Source organism: Siphateles boraxobius, unplaced genomic scaffold (genome assembly GCF_051911475.1).
Source record: "Siphateles boraxobius isolate OS27281-9 unplaced genomic scaffold, OSU_SipBor_1 55, whole genome shotgun sequence".
NCBI classification, from domain to species: domain Eukaryota; kingdom Metazoa; phylum Chordata; class Actinopteri; order Cypriniformes; family Leuciscidae; genus Siphateles; species Siphateles boraxobius.
Genome location: NW_027509181.1, coordinates 2,430,064 through 2,456,900, shown reverse-complemented (window position 1 = coordinate 2,456,900; position 26,837 = coordinate 2,430,064). Strand labels below are relative to the sequence as shown.

The following is a 26,837-nucleotide window of genomic DNA, read 5'->3' as shown; positions in this document are numbered from 1 at the left end:
CATTCAAACAATTCAGATTTTTTTTCACTGCCATCTGGCACAGATCGAATCTTGAGACAGGATTTTTTTGCCATTTGATTGGAGCACTTTTAAAAATTTTTAAGTCCGATGTGTACCTAACATCTGGTCATCTGATCTGTAAGAATTGAGAAATTAGAAAAGGCCGGGCAGTCTGGTTGAGGAACGACCACTCCCGAGAAGACAGAGGACCTTCTTGGAAATTAACATTTGACCCTCTCTTGAGAAACTAGCATCCCCGATTTAATCACCTCCCCCATGCCATCCCTCTCTCTCACGCTGAGATCACCAAATATTCACCATAAAATCTATATGGTTTAATGTGAATAATTATCATACAGTATTATACATGTTTGGTATCATTTGAAATGTCTCAGTGTGACTGGTACAAAGGTCTCATTCTATGGAAGTAAACAATGCCAAATGTTTTTGAAACAAAAAGCCTGTTGAATTGTACTACTTGAAAAAAATATGCATTGCATTCACCCTGCTTGTATTTGAAATGCATTGTATTTTTAGGGCTTGCATTTTTATGGGCTGAAATTTAGCATGGTTGAATATTTAAGCTGTGAATATTTAAATTTAAAACATTTCAAACACATTTTCATTAGTAAAATTTCAATAATCCATATTCACCTTTCATATTTCACTTCCAAAATATTAAAACTGATAAAAAATACAGCCTATAATATTCAACAGGCGGTTATCAGTCCATTTTATTTCGCTTTGCAAATTTGCTTCCACAAATTCAGTGGTTCAAATTCGACAGTAAATTCAACGTTGACCATGAACTGCAGGAAAAGCAGTAGATTACCGAGCATAATCTCCATCTGCTGTTAGTCTACCTCACCAGCAGGGGGTGCAAGCGCGTGTTGTTGACGAAGACCAGAGCAACAGTTAGAGCAAGCCATTAATTCATAAGAACTCATTTACAACAATGTAAGTGTATCTGTGATTAGGCCTATTATGTTTTATGTGAAATTCAGTGTCTTCACGATTACTTTTCCTGTGTAGCCTACATACAACTCTACCGTAAACGAGATTATAATGTTATTCCCCCGATGTGGATGTATAGGCCTACAGATCCAATGTTACATTTGAGTTTGACATATCTATTGGTTGTTTAGTTGCCTCAACCTTATATTGCGGCGATTGTGATGCAGCAGGCTACTAGGGTTTCCCTCAATACTTCAGGATTCCCCTGCTGGACATATACAACGCTTAACGTAGCTTAATGGACTAATACAGTGATATAAATAAAAGATCAAACTCACAGGCAAGCAGAAGGACTCAGAATATGAACTTAACCCGCAAAGTTTAAGCTGAGCGTTTCTCAATGATACTGGCATAAGTTGGCTTGACATTGGACATTCGCACATTTAGGGACCGTCTATAAAGTTACATACGACATTGGTATACACGTTTCTAACTTCAATAGCATTTGAAGAGAACGACTTGCAGTCATAAAACCAACTGTAAAGTGTTCATGTAGGTGATGTCAGGCATAATGCGCAATTTATTCAAATAAATTTAAATTAGAAACGTTTAGGCCTATAGGACTACCAATGTTACTTTAGAGACGGTCCCTAAATGTGCGAATATCAAGCCAATTTTACATTTAGTCATTTAGTAGACGCTTTTATCCAAGGCGACTTAAGTTACAGTTAAACTAACAATATAGGACAACAATACGAAAGTGCTATGACCCTTCCCAGATTACATGTATGTAGGCATTCTTCCCCAATAAGGTGCGAGTTTGGTCTTTTATATCACTGTAATTAGTCCATTAAGCTACGTTAAGCGTTTTGTCCTGATGGGAGGGGAATCCTTGAGAATGATGAGGTATTGAGGGAAACCGATTATAATCCCATTCATGGTAGAAAAAGTTGATAACATACGGCTACACAGGGAAAGTAACAATGAAGTTAATGAACTAAACATAAAAACAGATTTTGTGCCTTTATCATCTTTTCCGCATATATACCCAGATAATCATCACAAAAAACTTAATGCATGCTCAATTGTTGTAAATTAGTTTTTATGAATGAATGGCTTGCTCTAACTGTTGCTCGGGCTTCGTCAACAACACGGGCTTGCACCCCCTGCTGGCGAGATCGACTAACAGCAGATGGAGATTTTGCTCGGTAATCTACTGCGTTTCCTGCCGTTCCTGGACGTCAACGTTGAATTTACTGTCGAATTTGAACCACTGAATTTGTGGAAGTGAATTTGCAAAGCGAAATAAAATGCACCGAAAACCGCCTGTTGAATATTAGGCTATAGGTTGTATTTTTAATCAGTTAGAATATTTTGGAAGTGAAATATGAAAGGTGAATTGAAATTTTACTAATGAAAATGTGTTTGAAATGTTTTGAATTTAAATATTCACGGCTTAAATATTCAACCATGCTAAATTTCAGCCCATAAAAATGCAAACCCTAAAAATACAATGCATTAAAATACAAGCAGGGTTAATGCAATGCATATTTTTTTCAAGTAGTACAATTCAACAGGCTTTTTATTTCAAAAACATTTGGCATTATTTTACTTCCATATCATTCTCAAAGAAGTAAACCAAAAGGTAAATATAGCTGCGAGCAGCGATGGCGGGCCCAAGCCTGTGGCACCGCCACCCCGGTGCCTTTAGGGTAACTGTGCACAACGGGCAATGTGAAGTTAAACCCGGTAAATGTAAAAGAGCCATATCAAAGTTGGCTGAATACGCCACATTTACTGCATCAGCTGGTACATCCAACCGCCACATCCATGAGATCATTTAAATTTAGATGTATTTCATGTCATGGAATATCATAGGTCACTTCGAAATTAGTGTGAAGTTATCTTTTACATCTTATGATACAGTAAAGCGACATCCCACAACGAATGCTGTTTTCCTGAATAGCCTACCATCACAACTGAAAATGTGACATTGATTTCATACAACAGTTCAATAAACAGCTAAAACTAAGTCACTTACATTTTAGATGCAATATTGACTGTTTTTGTTCTGTTTCAGCAACGAAAATAGTTCCAAACAAAGATCACGCAGCAGAACCATAACGCATCTCACAACAACACTCAACCGTGTTTCCTCATTACTGAATGATTCAGCATTTTGAACGAATCGGTAGATCCAATTAACCATTAATTAACATGGGTGCTTCTCAATTCTTATTTGTGCATCCTCGTTTCCTTTCCTTGCTTCCTCTCCTCGCGTCTCAGCTCCACCGCCTGTGGATTGCAAGGGAAGGCTGCAAGGAAAGAAAATGAGGACGGAGGAATCGAATGAAAGCTTTTTTATACATTGGAATACTTGATCACTCGAGCGTCACTTCATAGTGTTATCAGCTGCTCTCAAAGGATCTGCCCTTATGTTGTATTAATTTGGTTATTTAAGAAATTCCTAATAAATAATAATAAATCAAGATACCCTGTTGAAATATGTGAGATGTGTGGTTTATATAAACTGCAAAGTATAAATTAAAATTATTGTCATTAGGGTCATTGTTTTTTTTTTTAATTGATGCGACCCATAGGCCTATTCTTAAGCCAAGCATAAGCATACTTTTCTATACAATGGGCTAAAGGCGCATTCGACTTTATTCTCATTTAAAACACTGTTATGCAAAGATAGCACAAAAATCAGCTCAGCACTTTTCTTAAAAACCGCTTTTGATGATGCACGTGCACTGGCTGATCCTTGACGCGATTGCAACGCAAAGTCGATTCTGCACTAATTTGATCTAGCTATATATACAGGGATGCTGATTAACTGGTTTACCGGTTAACAATTAACTTATCGTAAGAATTTTAACAAAATAATAGCATAGTTTGCTGCATGCTTAAAAAATACACAAAACATATTCCACAACAAATCCTTTGAATGTAATGATATTCAGAACAGAACAAGACTGAAAAACTATAGCCAAAACCAAATAATTTAAAGCAAAAGTTAAAGCAGCATTGGGCTCACGTAACTCTCATTAGAATCAAAATGTTTCAATATTCGCAATGTATTTGGATGCTAAACTATTCTTTATTATAGGGTTTGTACTTCACTCACGTTCCAATATCGATGGGAAAAAATCAACCTCTTCACATGCGCAAAAATGTGCTTATAAACATTACAGTGGAGCGGTGCTTACGCTCAAGATTGCAATGCTGGAATATGTTGTGTGTGTCTGTGTGTCTGTGTGTCTGTGTGTGTGTGAGGCGCCGGCGCGATCAAACAGTGGAAACATAAAAACATACTCCGTCCTTTTGATCATACAGGACATCATACGAAACTTCAAAGTGTTTACTTATATTTGTGTACACTCGCAATAAAACACAAAATTGCTTTTGTAAAATAAAGAAACAAATAAAAAACAGTCATCTCGGTTTCCTTTCCGTCAACTTGTTTGTGGAGCGCTGCGCCTCACAGCAAAAAAAATAAACTCAGCAGTATACTGTTGCAGAGTTTTTTCTTTTGTTTTATTAATCTGTCACTAGAGGTCAGTATAGGCCTATGTATGACTTGATTTTTATTTTATTTAACCAAATAGCACTATTCTGCATATTTTTAACTTATACTTCTTGAATTGAAAAAAAAACCCAGAATAAAATTGGTTTAGTTATAATATTTGCATAATTTTATATAGAAATAAATTGTATATAATGCATTTTTTAGAAAATATGCAACTTTTCTTGTTTCATTATTTGACGTTACTTTAATCCCTCGCCATAGCAAAACCGTTTGAGATATTTAATATCTGTTCTTAATTTAGCAGCATTAATGTATTTTCATCATGTTGAAATAGTTTGGTGGGAATAAAATGAACCACTTAAGAGGAGTGGGTAAAAATTCAGAGGCTGGTTTAGCAAAAAATCCACATTTACATTGCTAATGACTGTAAATTAGAAAGTTGTCCGGCTTGATGGGAACAATATACGTACCGAGTTTTGTGACTGTAGGTAAAACAATGCATCCCCCCCCCCCCCACACACACACACACATTTTGTCAAAAGGTGGCGCTTCCGAGACCCGTCACCATGCCCGTTTCTGAGACTTTGCACATGTTTACTGGCTAATATCTCTTATGTACATGTTGAGTTTCATGCAATTTGAAGCATGTTAAGAGCCTCCAAAAAATATTATAAGTTTAATGCATTGCCATGGCAACAGTATTTAAGATATCAATTATCCTTTCACATATCTACATCTTCCGTGTGTTTACAATATACACATAAAGTTTGTAGCAAATCGTGTAAAAATAAGACAGTGATTTCAAAGCATTTTGAAAGTGACACACTTCCTGCTGCCAGTTGGTGGCGCAATAACTTTGACTCACAATAGTCACATCCATGTGACCGGCCTCTTACAACGAACACACTGCTGAAGTTTCATCAAGATCAGTTAATGTATACAGAGGTTATTATTCAAATATTTTTATTGAGTTTTGAATTGTAAACATTTATGAAACACTTTACAAGTCCCTATACAGCAACCCCAACATACATAATAATAAATGACAGTGTAAATCATAATAAAAAATTTAAAAAAATTAAAAAAAACTGACATGTTACAGAGCTTGTGAATTAATTATGTCCCAGTGTTTCCAGCAGGAAATTGTAAGTTAAAATACTCCAGAAATGGCTGCCAGACGGTATAAAATCTCTGGGTTGAACCCCTGATCGCATATTTCAACTTCTCAAGTTTCAAGTGTGCCTTTACATCCTCAACCCAGCGCCTGTGTGTGGGAGGCATATCTGACTTCCAATTGCGCAAAATAAGACGTCTGGCCAATAGAGATGAAAACGCAATGGCGTCTGATTGTGCACCAGATATTGTCATTTTGTCAGCAGGTGTCACACCAAATATTGCGATTTCAGGGGCAGGACTTATCTCTCTGTCACAAATGTAAGAAAAAGTGTCAAAAATTAAAGACCAAAACTGTATTAACTTTGGGCAAGCCCAGAACATATGATTGAGGGTAGCCGGAGCCTGACGGCATCGGGAGCAAGTCGGATCAACATCTGGATATATCCTGGCAAGTTTACTCCTAGATAAATGAAGCCTATGGAGCACCTTAAACTGAAGCAACCATGTCTGATGCAAATCGAAGTTGAATGTATTCTCTTAATTGCGCTTTGCCAGGAGTCGTCCGACAGTCTAAATCCTAGTTCACCCTCCCATCCTGCCCTAATATGACTAAGTGACGGCGAGGCGATCGTCTGAATATCCTCATATAAACTACTCACTCCTCCCCTTTGATTTAGATCCCCCTCCAACCACTCCTCTATCCAGTTATTTGACGAGAGTAACGGAAAGGAAGGGAAATGTTTCCGAACAAAGACGCGCACCTGCTGATACCTGAAATAATGCGAACTGGGGATATTATACTCATTTACCAGCTGCTCAAATGACATGAACACACCAATCCTTAAAAAGATCCTTCACCCATTTCAGACCATTCCTGGACCATGACTTAAATACTGTATCCATGAGTGAGGGTGGAAAGAGTGCGTTGGCCGAGATTGGGAGAGAGGACATAGCCTGTCTATGTTTGAAGTGGGTCCTGAATTGGGACCATATTCGAAGTGAGCCACTCACAATAAGATTATTTGTAAGGCGCTGCTTACTGAGTGGCAATGGCGCACATACTAAAGAAGGTAGGGACACCGGATGAGCGGAATGTTGTTCCATTTTAACCCATACAGGTCCACCACCCTCGTTAGACGCAGAGACCCAATATATTCATTTATGAATATTAGCTGCCCAGTAATATTGTAAAAAATTTGGTAATGCCAAGCCTCCCGTCTCTTTCTGTTTCTCCAGATGTGACCTCCTTATTCGTGGGATGGTCTTGTTCCAGATAAAGGTAGAAATAGATTTATCAAGCTCTTTGAAAAAAGACTTTGGGATAAAACAGGTATTGTATTAAACAAAAATAAGAAACTGGGCATAATTATCATCTTGACAGAATTAACCCTGCCAGCAAGTGATATAGGCAGCGCTGACCAACGGGAAATGTCCTGTTTGGCCCTTTCCAGGGCTGGTTTAAAGTTATGCTTAAATAAATCCCTGTACTTGCTAGTTACTGAAACGCCAAGATAAGTAAAAGTGTCGCGAGTTTCTTTTAGTTGATATGCCTCAAAAGACATCTGTCGAGCCTGGTCGGTAATAGGAAGGAGCAAACTCTTAGTAAGGTTGATTTTGTAGCCTGAAATGTCTCGAAAGTTAGAGATAATTTCGAATGCCTTAGGAATAGAGGTGCAAGGATCGGACAGGTACAGTATCAAGTCGTCCGCACATAGAGACAGTTTGTGATTTTGCCCCCCCCTGATAACACCCATGAGCTCCTCGGCACTCCTAAGTGCAACCGCTAGTTGTTCGATGGCGAGGTCAAACAGAAATGGGCTCAATGGACAGCCCTGTCTTGTCCCCCTACCTATAGGAAAATAGTTGGAGATTATTTTATTAGTATGGACGGAGGCCTGCGGGGTAGCATACAGGGCCCAGATCCACGAACAAAAAGCCTCCGTATGTTGCCAAAAAGCTGCCGCCCAGTAATAAAACCAGTCTGATCTGGATGTATCACTGTATGCATGACAGACTCCAATCTACTAGCCAGAACCTTGGTCAAGATTTTGTAATCCCAGCACAGTAGACTAACCGGCCGAAATGACTCACAACTCAGAGGGGCTTTTCCTTTCTTAAGAGGGACTGAGATAGTGGCCTGGGTCATTGTGGGAGGGAGAGTCTTACGCTCCAATGCCTCGGTATATACATTTTTTAAAAGAGGGGTTAGTTTAACCGAGAATTTCTTAAAAAATTCAATAGGGAAGCCATCCGAGCCCGGAGCTTTACCGCTCTTCATTTTTTTAATTGCACGATCAATTTCGGCTGCTGTATTGTTACTATCAAGATCTGCCCTGTCTTGTCGGCCTATGTTGGGATCTCGAGACCATCGAAAAACTGAGCTAACTTAGTGCTATCACAATTTTCAGTGGCGTAGAGATCTTCATAGAATTTTCTGAATTGTTTATTTATGCTTTTTTGTTCTGTGCTTATCCCTTGTATACAGAGGTTATGACACACTTCCTGTTTCCTTTTTTCGCCATAAATTTGTTTCCTCGCCACGGCTAAACCGTTGGCAATTTATCATCCTCACTGTCTTGACTTCATGCACACCGAGTTTGGTGGCGTTTTGATGAATTCCCCTTGGAGGAGTATATCAAATTCCACAGCATTGTTTGCCTTCGCAAACAAGATATGAAACATAAATTGGAACAACATCTTCCAAATTACTTTCTGGTACTCGATGAAGAGCTGTAAATTAGAGCCTAAATTTTTAAAAATCAGCAAAATGCTTTCTCCATTGCTTTATTGGCTTTGTTGCAGCAAACTAGCAACACTTGATGAGAGTGAGCAAACAACAGAATGAAAATTCTAAGTTTGTAAACAATTGGAAAACATGTGATTTGATAAATGAAAAGGCAGGTCAATGCATTTGTTTATGAAAAGCAAAGTTGGGGAACACAGGATGATATGATGCAACAGGTTAAAAAGTTAAGGAAACTTTTTGTTTGGCCAGAATTATACCTCTGCTCTTGAGGACTTCTGCTACAAAGTAGAATTGCTCTTGATTACAAATAATTAAGAGGTGAGAAGCTACACTACTGTTAAAAAGTTTGGGGTCAGTAAGGTTTTTTATTGTTTTTGAAAGAAGTCTTTTATGCTTACAAAGGCAAATCAAAAACAGAGTAAAACAGTATTTGAATGAAATTGTATTACAATTTAAAATAACTAAAATCAATATTTAAAACATATTTGTGACAGAACAGCCGCCTCCACCTGGTATCAGTGCCTGTAATGAAGCCTTGTCACCACCGCTGTTAAAGGGTAAGTGCAGCTCTTATCGACCGACCAGTCCAATCACGCTGGTGTCCCCATAGGTCCAGGAGGCCAGTGTAGACTGATATCCCACATCACCAAGCCACGAGTTGGCGTACTCGTATTCCTGGCTGGGAAGCACACAGCGCCACCATCAGGCTAGAATTGCTGGGCCACGCTTAATGGGTAGATGAGCCGCTCTAAGTACGTAAGCCTCTGCCCCTCGTGCCCCTGACTGAAGTGTGTATACACAATGTATATACAGTAACATTAACAAGTTGGGCTGACATTTTGTAATTTTGTTGCAGCAAGATGTACTGTGACCAAAGAGCACAATATACTACACTCTACTTCACCTTAATGTTTAAGTAATGTTTTTGCTTATATTTTAGGAACCTTATGGGCTAGACTCTAAATCTTATTTTGTCCACTTTTTATAAGTGGTAAGTGGGAGAACCTGGGGACAGATGCCATACTTTATCTATATCCAATGCATTGCAGTGATATAAATTCTTTGAACTATGACACTACAAGCAAGAAATTTACCACTAAAACAACTGTATCCATAGGATATATTCTTTGAAATTTGGCCATGTTTGGGTCATGCTCTTCATAAATGTGACCGATCACGGAAACTAGGGACACAAGTCGGTTCTGGGGCATTTTGAGTCATTCATAGATTCTGAAAGTGTAGTTTCCAAGCTTTCCAACTATGTGTAACACATGGAAATCTGATAATATTTGGAGAAGTTGTGGCCATTTGAAGGTAGGCTGTCAAAAAAGCTAAAAGGTTAGATAACGGCCTCTAAAGATGGTGCAGTTCTCACCTCTCTCTCCTGCTAGGAGTGACAATAGGGCTCATTTACATCTCATTTAGATAAGCCATACCCCAGTTAAGCTCCCCCCCTGTGCTTTACAACTTTTCTTTCGTTCCTGAGCTAGCTAATAACAATAGGTAGGTATGGGAAGGTCTAAATATGGACTAAACATGAGTAACGTGTACGTGTTCTTAGAATGAACACAAAATGAAAAACTTTGATATTTATGGAAACTCACCTCCAGGACCGGCGAATGCACTTCTGCCGCTCTAGGCGAAAAACAATTGTGCTGCCCCTCTATTTCAAACGTATACCAGCAACAACACACAAAGACCAATATGCCATACATAACGCAAAACCAGCAACAACACACAAAGACCAATATGCCATACATATAACGCAAAACCAGCAACAACACACAAAGACCAATCAGCCATAGGCCTACGCAAATAGTGCGCAACGCGCGTGTGCCCAAAAAGTCAACAATATTAAAGTTTATGCAGGAGGCAAATGCCTGCTGGCATTTTTCTTTAAGCAGTTATGACAGGAATTTTCCAAATAATCACATTTCACCTCCTCAAATTACTGTTGCAAATCTCTTTACACCACTTTCTCATGTGCGTAAAACACACACATATGAAATGTCCGCAAGCACATTTTATCATCAGCAGGTTCAGCATCTTAAATAACGACTAAAGAGCAAATGAAGCTTAACTTACATTTCAGAAGCGCGCACGGCGGGCCTTCATCGCAGCAAAGGTCTTAACTGCATCCTCTATTTCGATTCTCTGTGCCAGTTCATGTTCTATGGAGATTGTTGCCAGTCCATTAAGTCTGTTCCCTGTTCACAAAACGTTCCCCATTCAGAGCAATCGGGACGTCACATATGAAACAGCCAGCCACCGCTGTCAGCGAGTCGCCGTATTCAAGCACAGAGGGCGCGCGCGCCGCACCCATACCTCCGGTTCAGTTTCCCGAGCCCACGAAGGGCGGCGATCGGAACCCGGAGGCCATTCTGCCCCTAGCTGTACATGTAAAAGCATGGGAAGCGATTCCAGGGATATCAGAATGCAAAGGGGCCATAGAACCGGTACCTCTTTCTCTGAGCGAGTCAGGCTTTTACAGCCGGTTCTATTGCCCCTTTGCACAACAGTTTCGCTATTTCAGCGCGGCTTTTCGAAGAAGTACTTCAAAACATTTTCGGTGTAACTGCCACGGTTCAGCTCGTCTGCGACAATCTTTGCGGCGTCCATCTTCATTGAATTTTGATATCAGATAGAGCCGGCCAGAACGCATCATAATAAGTAGCCACGCTGTTCACTTGGAGGGTGGGGGCAAAAGCCGGCTTATCCAGTATGGAAATACACACAGACAATGACACGCCACGCCCCTACTGCATGCTAGAATCTCCGAAAACAAGCCGATTTCAACCTCAAAATGTAAGCTTTTAAATATACCAATACTGCTATCTCAAACATGGAGAGGCTTCTTCGTGATTTCAACTAACAGATTCTGCAAAAAATTGAAATTCACCAATTTTGAAAAAAAAACGCTTCTTTCTCATTTTGCTTGAAAGTTGTGTTGCCGACTTGTGTCCTTAGTTTACATGATCGGTCACAAATGTAAATGGACCCAGATGATTTCTGCTTGTAGCTGTTACATCTTCCCTGTGTGTGTTTGTGGACTTTTATGATACTTCCTGTCTTGAGTGCCATGTTGTAGTTAGTGGGTGCTTGCCAAAGGCAAGGCACTCACTATTGTTATTCGTCATACTTATTATTATTATTACTGGGTGCTTGCCAAAGGCAAAGCCCCAACTATTAATATTCCTTTTTTGATTCCGCCAAAAGTTTTACGCGCAACTCCTCCCGCAGCTTTTGTCACAGACCCATGAATGAGGCATCAAATCATGCGGATTATTCAGGAATGGTGTGCTATGACTTTTATAAGCGATCGGGGGTACGATTTTCTCCCCAGGGGCGAAAAAGCAGCCAAAAAATCCCATAGACTTAACATTAAGACAAACTTAGCAAGGATTTCAAAGAAACGTGCTGTTTACCACATTTGAAGAGGCTGGCAGGCTCTGTAAGAAAATACCTCACAAAGGGGTAAAAGTTTCACCCCTGGGGGGCAGAAGCTGCCCAAATTTTCCCCATTGATCACTATTACGGATTATTAGTGGAGCTTGCCAAAGGCAAGGCATCACTAGTGTTCTCTTGCATACTTATTAGTGTTGCTTGCCAAAGGCAAGGCATCACTAGTGTTCTCTTGCATACTTATTATTAGTGGTGCTTGCCAAAGGCAAGGCATCACTAGTGTTATTGCTCATACTTATTCTTCTTATTCTACTTCTTCTTATTATTATTCCGGACCAAAGTTTGGCACGCTACTCCTCCCGCAGCTTTTGTCACAGACCCACCAACGAGGCGTCAAATCGTGCGGCCTATTGAGGAGAGGTGTGCTATGAATTTTATAAGCGATTAGGGGTACGGTGATTGCCCCAGGGGCAAAAAAGCGGCCGAAAAATCCCATAGCCTAAACATTGCGACAAATTTTGACGGCACTTGGCTCTGAGTGAGGATTTCAAAGAAACGTGTGGGTCACCACATTTGAAGAGGCTTGCAGGCTCTGTAAGAACATACCTCACAATGGGGTAAAAGTTGCACCCCTGGGGGGCAAGAGGCCCCCAAAGTTTCCCATTGACTTACTATGGCGAAGGTCGGCCCATGAAACGCATGTGTTTCTCCTACTATGGTAAATTGCATTGGGATTTTGTATTGAACATAGCTCTGGATCACAGTGACATAGAGACAAGGGGGTGGGCTCATTTTACTCAGACGACCAATCAGTCTCTCAGGATCATTGTGAAGCTATTAAGCCACTCCCTAGCAACCATTTAGAGAATCTTATCAACAAGTTTCATAGACTTCCATTGAAAGAGATCAAAAGGATATCTCTAGATAGAAGTGTCATAGAAACACAAGGGTGGTCTCGTTTGACTCGGGCCAGCAAACAGCCAATCATGAATAACCTCAACACTTCCTAGCCCCTCCCTAGCAACCATTGTCGAGCACCTTAGCAACCAAAATCCAAAGAGGCATATCTTCCATTCTAAATGTCACAGAGGCATGGGAGTTGGTTTATATCATTCACACATTCACACACAATCAGCCTTTACACCACCTTCACACTGGCAGTTGAAAACAGCTCCGATACGGCTCCGAAACGTCCGGAAGTCATTCATTTCCTATGGAGATTCGCAGACCGCATGCGAATGGGTCCGAAACAGGTCCGAACGAGTGCGGTGCGAAGAAATTTGTGTCAGTTGGTCATCCGGATGCGTTCAAAAAATGTAACTCTTGCGAAAGGCTTCGGACGGTTCCTATTCTACAATTCCAGCGGAAGTTAGCGTTGTTATGGTACTGATAAACAAACCTGAATTCTTTACTTTTAATAAAATGAATAATGATTTTATAACGATAAGTTATCATGTCATTTTTTTATTTTCATGATTTTCTAACGTTATTAGGGCAGTTAATACAATTAAAATTTAGGCTATAATTAAATGTATGTAATAACATAATTGTATAATTTTTGTATGTATAATTCTATTTATGTCTGTAAAACCCTCATCAGAGAGATCATACAGAATTGTACATTCTGACACTGACAAAATCAACCTTTCTAATCTCTCCACCATTTTTGTTCCACTCGCTTCCGGCGCTTTTCAACAGTGTAGTACGACGTCCGCTGGGGGCGTATTGCGTATTATGGAGCTGATTTCAACTGCCGGTGTGAAGGCGGCATTAGAGTTTCATGATTTGGCAGCTGCCAAGCCACCCCCTAGAAACCAAACAGAGTACCCTAGCAACCATTTTGCAAGACCTATATCTCTGTCTCAGAACATCGTATAGAGATGAGGGTTGGCTCTTTTGACTCATGCTAGCAAACAGGGCTACCAACATGCTACACATCTTAGCTGTGAATAGCTACATGCTAATAGCGATTAGGTAAGTGCTAAATCATGCAAAGAAAATGTTAAGAACTCCAATAGTAACCATCTGTGATAATTACCAACCAACTAGTAACACCATAGCAACCACCTAAAATACCCTAGCAACACCATAGCACACACCCAGAACACCATAGCAACAACCTAGCAACGCCCTAGCAACCACCAAGAATACCCTAGCAACCACCTAGCAACCACCCAGAACACCCTTGCAACACCCTAGCAACCACCTAGCAATACCATAGCAACCACCCAGAACACCCTAGGAACCACCTAGCAATGCCCTAGCAACCATCCAGAATACCCTCGCAACCACCTAGCAACACCACAGCAACCATCCAGAATACCCTAGCAACCGCCTAGTATTACTATAGTAACCACCCAGAACACCCTAACAATTCCCTAGCAACCACCCAGAACACCCTAGCAACTGCCTAGCAACCATCCGAACACATGAATAAGCCATATCTCAGCACCAGAACATTGTACAGACATGTTTGTTGGCTCGAATGCAATCATGTACCACACCCTAGCAACCAAGTGGCGAGTTTTGCCACTGCAAGCACCACTTCACATTTTCTTCAGGAAATGTACATTCTAGTTAGTGGTGCTTGCCAAAGGCAAGGGATCACTATTGTTATTGCTCATACTTATTAGTGGTGCTTGCCAAAGGCAAGGCATCACTATTGTTATCCGTCATACTTATTAGTGGTGCTTGCCAAAGGCAAAGCATTACTATTGTTATTTCTCATACTTATTATTATTATTATTAGTGGTGCTTGCCAAAGGCAAGGCATCACTATTGTTATTGCTCATACTTATTACTGGTGCTTGCCAAAGGCAAGGCATCACTATTGTTATCCGTCATACTTATTAGTGGTGCTTGCCAAAGGCAAGGCATTACTATTGTTATTGCTCATACTTATTATTATTATTAGTGGTGCTTGCCAAAGGCAAGGCATTACTATTGTTATTGCTCATACTTATTATTATTATTAGTGGTGCTTGCCAAAGGCAAGGCATCACTATTGTTTTTGCTTATACTTATTCCGGACCAAAGTTTGGCGCGCTACTCCTCCTGCAAAGTTTGTCACAGACCCAGGAGTGAGGCGTCAAATCGACCGGCTCATTGAGGAGAGGTGTGCTATGACTTTTCTAAGCGATCGGGTGTACGATATTCTCACAGCAGACAAAAAAGCGGCCAAAAAATTCCCATTGACTTAACATTGCGGATTGTTTGGAAATTAAAATCTCAACCGACGTTTTCACACACACAGACACAAAGGGCCCGACACCCCTGCGTCTTTCCCTTTCTCTCTCCATCAGAGGATTTATATTCTCAAGTAGCCAATAAGTAATGACCTAAAATCTTCATAGCCACACCCTAGCAACCAGTTACAGCAAACTAACAACCACCCCAAATGACTAACTAAATGTTAAATGAGCAATATCACACAAGTAGCCGTGCGATGTCGCTTTATATCAGCATGTGCCGTTCTTAAGGCACTCGTTACTAAAGATTTTAAAAACCATCTGTGTCAACTACCAACCACCTAGTAACGCCCTAGCAACCCCCCAAAATACCATATCTACCACCCAGAACACCTTAGCAACTGCCTAGCACCCACCTAGAACACCCTAGCAACCAGCCAGAATACCTTAGCAACTGCCTAGAAACCACCTAGAATACCTTAGCAACCACCTAGCAACACCATAGCAACCATCCAGAACACCCTAGAAACCACCCAGAATACCCTAATAACCGACTAGCAACACCCTAGCAACCACCCAGAACACCATAGCAACACCCTAGCAATGCCCTAGCAACCACCTGAACAACATAAATAAACCATATCTTAGCACCAGAACATCGTACAGACCTGTTTGTTGGCTCGTATGCAATCATGTACCACACCCAAGGCATCACTATTGTTATTGTGCATACTTATCCTTAGTGGTGCTTGACAAAGGCAAGGCATCACTAGTGTTATTCTCCATACTTATTAGTGGTGCTTGCCAAATGCAAGGCATCACTATTGTTATTGTGCATACGTATTAGTGGTGCTTGCCAAAGGCAAGGCATCACTGTTGTTATTGTGCATACTTATTAGTGGTGCTTGCGAAAGGCAAGGCATCACTATTGTTATCCTCCATACTTATTATTTTTATTCTTATTCCGCCGAAAGTTTGGCGAGTATCAAGCATCAATTTGTGCGGCCTATTGAGGAGAGGTGTGCAATGACTTTTATAAGCGATCGGGGGTACAATGTTCGCCCCAGGGGCAAAAAAGCGGCCGAAAAATCCCATAGACTTAACATTGCGATGAACTTTGACCACTCGTAGCTCTGAGCGAGGATTTCGCAGAAACGTGTGGATCACCACATTTGAAGAGGCTGACAGGCTCTGTAAGAACACACCTCATAATGGGGTAAAAGTTGCACCCCTGGGGTGTCAGAAATGTCCAAAGTTGCCCCATTTACTTACTATGGTGTAGGACGGCCCATGCATGTGTTTTTTCTACTATGGTAAATTGCATAGGGATTTTATATTGAACATAACTCTGGATCACATTGTCATAGAGACAAGGGGGCGGGTTCATTTTACTCAGACGGCCAATCAGTCTCTCAAGATCATTGTGAAGCTATTAAGCCACGCCCTAGCAGCCATTTAAAGCACCTTAGCAACAAGTTCTATAGACTTCCATTGAAAGAGATCAAAAGGATATCTCCGGATAGAAGTGTCATAGACACACAAGGGTGGTCTCGTTTGACTCGGGGCTGCAAACAACCAATCATGAATCCCCTCAACACTTCATAGACCCTCCCTAGCAACCATTGTCGAGCACCTTAGCAACTAAAACCTATAAAGGGATATCTTCTATTCTGAATGTCACAGAGGCATGGGAGTTGGTTTATATCAATCATACTGACAAGCAGCCTTTGGACTTTCATGACTGGCAGCTGCCAACCCACTCCCTAGCAACCAAACAGAGTACCCTTGCAACAATTTTGCAAGACGTATATCTCTGCATCAGAACATCGTATAGAGATGGAGGTTTGTTCTTTTGACTCATGCTAGCAAACAGGACTTCCAACATGCTACACATGCTAGCTGTGAATAGCTACATGCTAATAGCAATTAGGTAAGTGCTAAATCATGCCAAGAAAATGCTAAGAACTCCAATAGTAACCACCTGTGACAAGTACCAACCACCTAGTAACACCATAGCAACCACCAATAATACCCTAACAACCACCTAGAAACACCATAGCAACCACCCATAATACCCTAGCAACCACCTAGCAACACCATAGCAACCACCAATAACACCCCTGAAACTGCCTGGCAACACCCAGAATACCCTAGCAACCGCCTAGCAACAACATAGTAACCACCCAGAATACCATAGCAACTGCCTAGCAACCACCCAGAACACCCTAGCAACACCCTAGCAACCACCCAGAGTACCCTAGCAACTGCTTAGTAACACCATAGCAACCACCCAGAACACCCTAGCAACCGCCGAGCAACCACCCAGAACACCTTAGCAAAGCTCTAGCAACCACCCATAATACTCTAGCAACCACCCAGAACACCCTAGCAACCACCCAGAATACCCTAGCAATCACCCAAAACACCCTAGCAACACCCTAGCGACCACCTGAACAACACGAATAAGCCATATCTCAGTACCATAACATTGTACAGTCATGTTTGTTGGCTCGTATGCAATCATGTACCACACCCTAGCAACCAAGTGGCGAATTTTGCCACTGCATGCACCACTTCACATTTTCTTCAGGAAATGTATCCCTGGCAACCAAACAGAGTACCCTAGCAACCATTTTGCAAGACCTATATCTGTACATAAGAACATCGTATAGAGATGGGGGTTGGTTTATATAATTTATACTGACAAGCAGCCTTCGGAGTTTCATGATTGGCAGCTGCCAAGCCACTCCATAGCAACCAAACCGAATACCCTGGCAACCATTTAGCAAGACCTATATCTCTGCATCAAACATCATAAAGAGATGGGCGTTGGCTAGTTTGTTTCGGTTGGGAAACAGTCTGTAAATATTGCATATAAATATATTGCAATATATAGAAGCCATATTTCAGCTCCACAACATCGTACGTACCTGTTTGTTGGCTCATATGCAATCATGTACAACACCCTAGCAACCAAATGGCGAGTTTTGCCACTGCAAGCACCCACTCACATTTTCTTCTGGAAATGTACATTCTAGTTCTATGTAGTTTTCCCCCTTCGATCAGTCTACCCAGGTGTGTCTTGTTACCTCATTATCTTGTTAAGCTTGTTTCCTCATGTATATATAGCCCTTGTGTTTCTCTTGTGATTACTCAGTCGATGTGGGCTGCAGAGCTTGGTCCACCATGGGAGTCATCTGTTAGCAGCACCCCAGCCATGGGACCAGTCTCAAGCTTTCTAGCTTGTCGGCTGCTCCGCCACCTACCCAGAGGTAGATATTTTGTCTTTTGTTCTCCCTGTGGTGGCTACTGCCATTTTGTGTGTTTTGGGCTGCACACACCTCGCCTGTTTCTCCTGAGGCGGCGGCATTCTCTTCTGAACTCTGTGTCCTCTGATTCCCCTGTTACAGCAGCGGGTGCCATTTCTGAACACTCTGTCCCCAGATGTCTCTGTTACGGCCATGGGAGCCAATTTTGAACTCTCTGTGTCCCCTGAAACCCCTGTTACAGCTGCAGGTGCCATTTCTGAACTGTCATTGGCTAGGTTTACATGTACAATTTTTGTTTCAATCGGACTGATTTCATTAATTGAATCTGAATGTAGTGTTTACATGAACGCTAAACATGTGATCGGGTTAATATGCGCGGTTATATGTCACAAGCTTCAAACTGCCCCTCCCCATGCCCAAAACCAGTCGTCTGTGGATGAGAATCCGAAACAAGGACTGGTGAGCCGTTGTCCTGCTCCACTTCACAGATGCTGAGTGAAAGGAGAATTTTAGAATGACGGGACACTAATTTTATGACACTTTATTCAACAGGAAGAACAGCTCGTTCCATGTGTCATACATCATTATGCTATTTCAACGTCATTGCACATGCGCAGTCCTTTCAGTTTCGGTTTTCAATCTGATCAAGTGTTTACATGTTCTCTCGATCAGATAAGAAAAGGAATAAACCACTCTTTCAATCCGATCAAAATTTCATCTGGATCAAGCTCACTCGGATCGATTAAGGAGTTTACATGAACGCTTTTCTCCCTGAACTGTTTGCCTGCCTGGACACGACCACGGAGGTTACTCTTGAACTTCCTCGCCCTGTTATGGCCATAAGGGCCATCCCAAACCTATCTACGCTCTCTGTTGTAGTTCTCCAGCTCCACTGTGGTGATCCTCCGCTTCACCTTGGTGGTATTCAGCCCCACCAGCTACGCAGTGGTGGTCACCAGCTCCGTCTTCACCGTGGTGGTCCTCAACTCTGCAGTGGGGTTCTTCAGGCTCCTCTGCTCCGCCATGGGGCTCTTCAGTCCAGTCTTCCCGGCTGTGGTGGTCATCTGCTCTGCCATGGGGATCTTTTGCCCCATCCACTCTGCTGTAGTGGTCATCTGCTCCGCCATGGGGCTCTTCAGTCCCGTCTTCCCGGCTATAGTAGTCATCTGCTCCGCCATGGTGGTCTCCAACTCTGCTGAGGTGGTCTTCAATCCCATCAGCCGCTCTGCCTGCTCTTCCCTGTTGACCTGCTCTGCCTCTGTCTCCTGGCCCTCTTCCTTTCCACGGCCCTGAGATTCTCCTCATTATGATCTCTGATATTTATAACCCACTTAAAAAGCTTCAATGGCCCTCTCCAAATTGGCACCCTAAGCTTTCGCAGTCCACAGCTCCGTGACTGGTAGCATTGTGCTGCTGCGGACTTGGCAGCAGTGCGCATCAAGGACGCCTCAAACTTAAAGCCTCAAACTTAAAATGATTAATGGAACACTGTATGGTCTCATGGACTTAATGAACATGCACATTTAATTTTATATTTAACAATATTATTACAACATTATTTTCCAGTTATCTCTGTAAAGCTGCTTTGAAACCATCTGCATTGTAAAAAGCGCTATATAAATAAAGGTGACTGAGACTGACATATGATGGCTATTGTAAGTACACAAGTTCACATGAGGTTGCCATTTGGGAAAGGGCCAATGTTGGCTACTTTTTGTTGGTAGCTTGTAGTGCAACTAACTACTTTTTTGTAAATGGTTGCTGCTCCACTGCTTCATATTATGAATACCTTGTAGCCTGATAGTTCAAATGCCATCTCAAGACCACAAATATTTAATTATAATTAGGCGTGCGCCGATCCGATACTCAGTATCGGTATTGCTCCGATACTAGCAATGTTTGCCGGATCGGGTATCGCCAGACGAGACCATCCAAATCCGATCCGATATTGTATAGCCTACGTATGTTATTGTTATACAACACAAAAGGCACAAAAACATTATAAAGCACTATAATTTTTTCGTGTACTGTATTCCAAGATTTCTGAAGCCATTACATATAGTTTAATGTGAGGTACAGATTTAAATCGTTAAACTAATCTTCACCTAAGTGCTTCCCTCCTCTGCGGCTGTCAGTCATTCTCAGCACTCAAACAGCGCGTCGCGCTCGGGTAAAACAGTCAACACGATGAAACTCTCTCCAAGATGAGTCAATGTTCCTATTATTATACTGTAGATATGTAGATAAAGGTCTATGGTTTGCATAAAAGGACTTTAACGTGCTGGAGTTTCACATGTTACTTTCAACCGGGTGTCTGTTAGATCACAACACAACTCCTCAGTGATCACAACACTGGAGTAGAGAGCGATATAATTGCTCTTCACACGCACATTAACTGAAATTTAAAACTGTTAAAAGGCTCAAACTAATGAATAAATAAAGAAATATATGTATATCTTACTTTTGTGCTTTGAACTTTTCAATGCGACGCGCTGCGCGCCGTGACTCCATGTTGCTTCGAGCGCATCATTCTGCGCACGGGATGCGCATAAGGTTTCGTGCCGCTCTGAATTGGAGCCTTTCATATTACAATACTTTTGCGCAATGGCAGTTTATTGATAGCCTTAGTTGTTCTGTCCAATCTATGTATCATATGTTGCTGCTTCATTAAAAAGTTGCGCTTAAAATTTTAAAATAAATGTATTTTAATTATATAGTATATATTTTGTCTGTATTGTTTAACAAAGTAAGGAAAATAATGTTTAAGTCAAGCTTTGATGCCTTTAACAAAAGAATAATCCCAGTCTCTTCCCCACAGTGAGGCATACAGATACAGTTTATTAGGTAATTTGGCACTGTTTTTTTAATTATTATTTTAGTATTGGATCGGATCGGTATCGGCCAATACTGAGTCCCAGGTATCGGAATCGGTATCGGAGGCAAAAAAAGCGGATCGTGCCACCCCTAATTATAATGCATACTGGATACATTGATAAAAGCTAAATAATCTAATTTAAAAAACACAATACTGAAATTATTGACAATTGACCATAATTGTTTTTGTTTTTTTTAACAATTTTTCTAAATGTATTAATTTGGTAACACTTTATTTTAAAGTGACATAGTCAGAAGTTACTACATGTACTTACTCTAGTAATATTAGTAGATTATGCATAATTACAAGTAACTAATCATAAACTAAACCGTGACACTAACTGTAACTCTATAGTAAGTACATGTAGTAATTAAAATTATTAGTACTTGTAATTATAATTACTAGTACTAATATGAGTTAGTACAATGTAACTGTCAACTTAAAATAAAATGTAACCACTAATTGATCTGCACATACTATTATCTATTCATCCGCATGATTAATTATTCGATTTCTTTATCTCAATGGATTTCTTGATTTAATATTTAAACTCAAATATGGACTGAAATCAGCTACCTTCATTACCCCTTACCTTCATCTCCAAATGGACCGCTGCATTTCACACAGCTAAAGCATTCTGGATGCCAGTTTTTGTCCAGCGCTGTCACCATTTTCTGAAAGGTAGAATAATAGGGCCAAGGTAAGAATAGAGCCAGATAATACATACATCTATGGGGTTGAAACTGATGTACAAATTAGGATGAACAACTTCAAACTACACATTTAGGGGAATTAATGCCAAAAACAATGTACTGTATGTGAAAACACTCAACAAATCTGTAATACTTTCTCTGTGTACTAATGCTGTATTGCTGTAACAAATGTCCTACTCACGCTAATCCATATATTGGCAGTGAATAGCGATCAGCATCAAGCTTTTTAAAAAAGACACAAAAGTATCACAGAATGATCCCATGCGACACGTGTAGTATATTCCAAGTGTTCTGGGGGTATACAATACAAAATTGAATGTATTATTTATAAAAAAAATCTGCCGTTGGTCTTTGCACTGTTATGCAACATATTAAGCACCACAGGTCACTCCGTCTCTCCCCAGGAAAAGCACATAAATTGTGAGAAATCAAAAATCTAACATGAAATACAATGCCTAGAAATCCCCCCAAAACTATACTTTCTTCAATAAGTTAAATATCTCCGGACCGGAACTCTTTTTGTCTGATGACAGTCAGAATGAGTTGACAAATGTGAACGTGATAACTTCTTGTTACGACGAGCACAATGGATATATTCACCTCAGAGAAGAAGGTTCATGGATTGTATTTTGTGTAATGTTGTTGAAGCACCAAGAATAGAAGTGCCGTAATGAGAACAGTGTGGAAAACAAATGTAAGGTCACATTACGATTAGCTGATCCTCGTCGTTTTCATATAATCGCATGAAAATTATTGATATACATTGTCAGAGCTGGATTCTGTGAGACCCCAGGACATACGACTTGGGAGATCCCCCAGCACCTGCCTTCCCTATAGTAGCAGACCTTTGTCCTTAAGTGAGGGATAAAAAAAAAAGGTAATTATGGCAATTCTCTCATGACAACTATCTGAGAGATTAGTATGGTAATGGTAATGGATATGGCAATGTTAATGCATTTGGTCTTGGCGGAACAGATCTGCTACGCCGCTGCTGCTACAGAGCAAGTACAGAGACTTGCTACTACCAATACATTCACAGACATTGCTGTGAACATGTAAGACATGCTGCTGCTGCATATGTAACATAGATGAAATAACCCCCTGCAGCAGATCTATACAGGTGGAGCTGGGGAAGGTGGATGATTTCTGAAAGAGTGCTGTCGGCTGCTAACAGCAACACAACCGGTATTTGTTTAAATGTTAAGCTGCAACTCATTGACCGCTGATGCAATAGCAACCAATCAGCTGCTCTATGTAGTTTATGATGCAAACGCTACCAAATGATGAAGGACCTATCAGCCTGTGCCATCTAGAGTTTCATGCCAGAACTAGGTAATTCTGTCATGACAACTCTGGGAGAGATTGGGTTGGTAATGGTAATAGATATAGAAATTTTAATGTTTTTGGTCTTGGTGGAATAGCTTTGCTACGCAGCTGCTGCTGCAGAGTAAGAACCGAAACTTGCTAACGCCAATACATTCACATACATTGCTGTGAGCATGTAAGACATGCTGCTGCTCCACATGTAACGTTCATGAAATAACCCCCCAACAAAGCAGGAGACAAGACATTAGAAAAGTGCAGAGCTCTCCCCCACACAAACATCGCTTCCAGATAGTTAAAGGCTGTATAGCCAATGCCACAGTTTCCCAGGTGCTCTATATGTGAGTTTGGAGCACAGTTGTGCAACAGTTGAAAGAGACTATTGCTATACATTTGTAAAGCACTTTTCACCCTGCACAGTGTTGTGAGACATCAGAAACAGAGAGATCCATGTGCAGTTCTGTAGTGATTTTATTAATAGTGCAAAGCAGATAGAGTTAGGGAACAGCAGGCCAGAATATCGTGTATCATAGAACAGGCAAGGGTCGGTGCTGGCAGCGAGCAGGCGAGGACCGGGGATACAGGGAAAGGGTCGAGACAGCCAGCGGGCAGATCGGTATCAGAAATCCAGGCAAGGTCTAAGTGGGCTGGTGGCAAACTGGAGGAGTCAAAGAACAGAAACACTGTCAAACCGGAGAGACAGATTATAGGAGATGAGCGCTCAGAAATTATCACAAAGGTATTGCAAAACTTCCCGAGGAACGAAGTGAGAGAGAGGGCTATAAAGCCCCGAAGATGGGGAACAGCTGGGGACGGTGATTAGCGTAAGACCAGCTGAGGGAGATGAATGTAATGAACGGGATTAATATTCAGGTGAGGGTGCCCTCTGGTGACTAGAGAGGGAACTTCCAGAGTTTGGGATTGTGACACACAGATGTACAGGTTAACCCTTAAAGACCTAGAACATTTTTGGGGCACCTGGCTCGCCAGTACTTTTCTTTGTTTTTCTAACCCATTCTAACAGTCAGCATCAAGTGCTATATATAATTTTAAACAGGAAAACGAGAGGTTTCCATCTAGTTCCATTTAAAGTCCAAGTTTTACATTTATTTTGTCTGAGAATGGATGAAATTAACAGAATTTTAAGAAAAACTCCAGCAAACAAATGTGGTGTTTTTACTGTGAACTCAAAAAGACCTTCCTGAAGTTTTCTTTTCTTTTCCTTTAGAAAATTAGACTTGGTTGTTTTAAACTTCCAATAAAACAATTCCTCAGCAGGTTATAGCCATTTATTGTATTATTATTATTCTAGGCATTTTTGAGTTAAAACAGGTGTATTTCAAAATGACATATTATTAGATGTGTCCGAAAAAGTTCAGGAAGTAAAGTAAAAAAGAAAGATTGTTATATAATAACAGAACACTGAAGCAAACATATTTGTAGCAATGTTCAGGGAAGAAGGAGGCGGGAACCGGCGAACAATCAAAATAAACTTTATTTAAAATAAAACAAACAAACTAAAATACCGCCAGCAGCCCCTCGCGGACGACTGCTGGCTTACCCAAAATAAAACATAACGGCCAGCAGCCCCACGCGGACGACTGCTGGCTAAAATAAAACACAAATACAAAAACCAGAACAACTAAAATCAGGCCTGTTCCTCTCTCGATCATTAATGTCGTCGCTCCCCCTTTATGCTTCCGCTCCTCCGTGAGAGATGCGAGACCGGTGTGCTATACAGGTGTTGCTCATTAGCAATCGCACCACCGGCCTCGCGCCGTTCTCTCACGTCCCTCGGCCGTCCTGTTCGCCACATACCCCCATCGCCCCTCACAGGCCGGGGGGCACCCACGAGCCTGTGCCTACTCTCCCCCGGCGGCGGCGATCCCTGGGGGGTATGGACCGACAAGCCGAGGAAAACGGAGACGGAAGCATGAGGAGCGACAGATCGAGAGAGGGGAGAGAGGAAAAAAACAAACAAAAAAAAACAAACATGGTCCGGTTCCCACAACGCGCTGCCATCATGGTCCTCCACCAGCTGGGCGATCTCCTCCGCGGTGCCTGGCGGTGACGCTGGGTAGCCCTCGGTGGACGGCTCGACACTCCTCCGCCGCCCGGTGGACGGCGACGGCTCCTTGGGATCTAGGGCAGACGGCAGGAGTCCCCCGCTCCCTGCTCCTCCCCTTTGCTGGTGGACGGCAGCAGGCTCCGGCCCACGGCGAGCGGCGGCGACTCCCCCGCTCCCTCCCGGACGGCAGCCGCCCCTCCAACTCCCAGGCGGCCGGCTGCGAGCTCGGCCGTCCCCCCGGCAACTCACTCCAGCGCACCGCCTCGAGCGTCCATGGCCGCGAGTCCCCCGCTCCCTGCTCCTCCCCTGCCCGGCGGATGGCAGCAGGCTCCGGCCCACGGCGAGCGGCGGCGACTCGCGCACCTGCTCGATGGCACCGCGGATTCCCCACAGCGGCAAGGACTCTCTGACAGCGCGTTCCTCCCTCTTCCCGGGTTTCGGCACCAGTGTAGCAATGTTCAGGTTAGAAGGAGGCGGGAACCGGCGAACAATCAAAATAAACTTTATTTAAAATAAAACAAACAAACTAAAATACCGCCAGCAGCCCCTCGCGGACGACTGCTGGCTTACCCAAAATAAAACATAACGGCCAGCAGCCCCTCGCGGACGACTGCTGGCTAAAATAAAACACAAATACAAAAACCAGAACAACTAAAATCAGGCCTGTTCCTCTCTCGATCATTAATGTCGTCGCTCCCCCTTTATGCTTCCGCTCCTCCGTGAGAGATGCGAGACCGGTGTGCTATACAGGTGTTGCTCATTAGCAATCGCACCACCGGCCTCGCGCCGTTCTCTCACGTCCCTCGGCCGTCCTGTTCGCCACAATATTTCTTATACATTATCATTGGAACATGAACAACAAATGCAAACAATGTAACAAATAGTGGCAACTGTTTTGTGCAATATAAATACTAACAGTGCAATAAAATATACTGAGTGTAAATGAGCAAATAGTGCAAATAATATTATACAAATTGAGGAAAATATACTAAGTGAAAATGGTGCACATAATCTTTACAAACTAAATGCAGATATAGAGAATTTCAATGAGTGCAACTGAACAAATGGTGCAAATAATCTTCACAAACTACATACAAGTAGATAATTATAAGAGTGCAAATTAACAAATGGTTCAAATCTTCTAAATAACAAATAGAGGGAAATATACTCAATGCTAATGAACAAATAGTGCAAATAATCTTCAAAAACTAAACACAAATAGATAAATATACAGTGCAAATGAACAAATAGTTCAAGTAATCTTCTCAAACTATATATGTATTCACATGAGGTGACCCCCTGCTCCTATACCACTAACTGAAGCCTTTTCGGTGGGCGACAAGACACAGTGCCACATCACTCCGTGCACACTTCCAAATAGTGCGCTTCTTGCAGATTACACAGTACCGCCACCCCTTCGTTGCCGTTTCTGCTGACCTTCGTCTCTCAAATCAGGAACTCCCCTCCTCCTCCTCATCATCATCACCTACACAGGCCAATGACTTAGGTAAGCACTGTGGCGCTCTGGGTGGCACCTCACAGCCTTTTGGGACTCCACACAGTTCTACAGACAACTCCTCCATGAACTGGCTGTGAGACATGGGAACTGTCTCTGATGTCCAACACATCTCTTTGTGCAAAATATACCTGTTGG

The 26,837-nt window shown here is 41.8% G+C and overlaps 1 protein-coding gene across 7 annotated transcripts in view; it reads right to left on the bottom strand.

The window, feature by feature from the left end:
- The window catches only part of LOC143714613 (transforming growth factor beta-1-induced transcript 1 protein-like), a 163,528-nt gene that overhangs the window by 6,609 nt on the left and 130,082 nt on the right, over positions 1–26,837 (bottom strand). For all 7 annotated transcript variants that reach the window (XM_077205843.1, XM_077205840.1, XM_077205844.1 and 4 more), the window contains one exon: positions 21,672–21,753. In XM_077205843.1, coding sequence (XP_077061958.1) covers positions 21,672–21,753 — 82 coding nt within the window. The remainder of the gene's footprint in view (positions 1–21,671; positions 21,754–26,837) is intronic.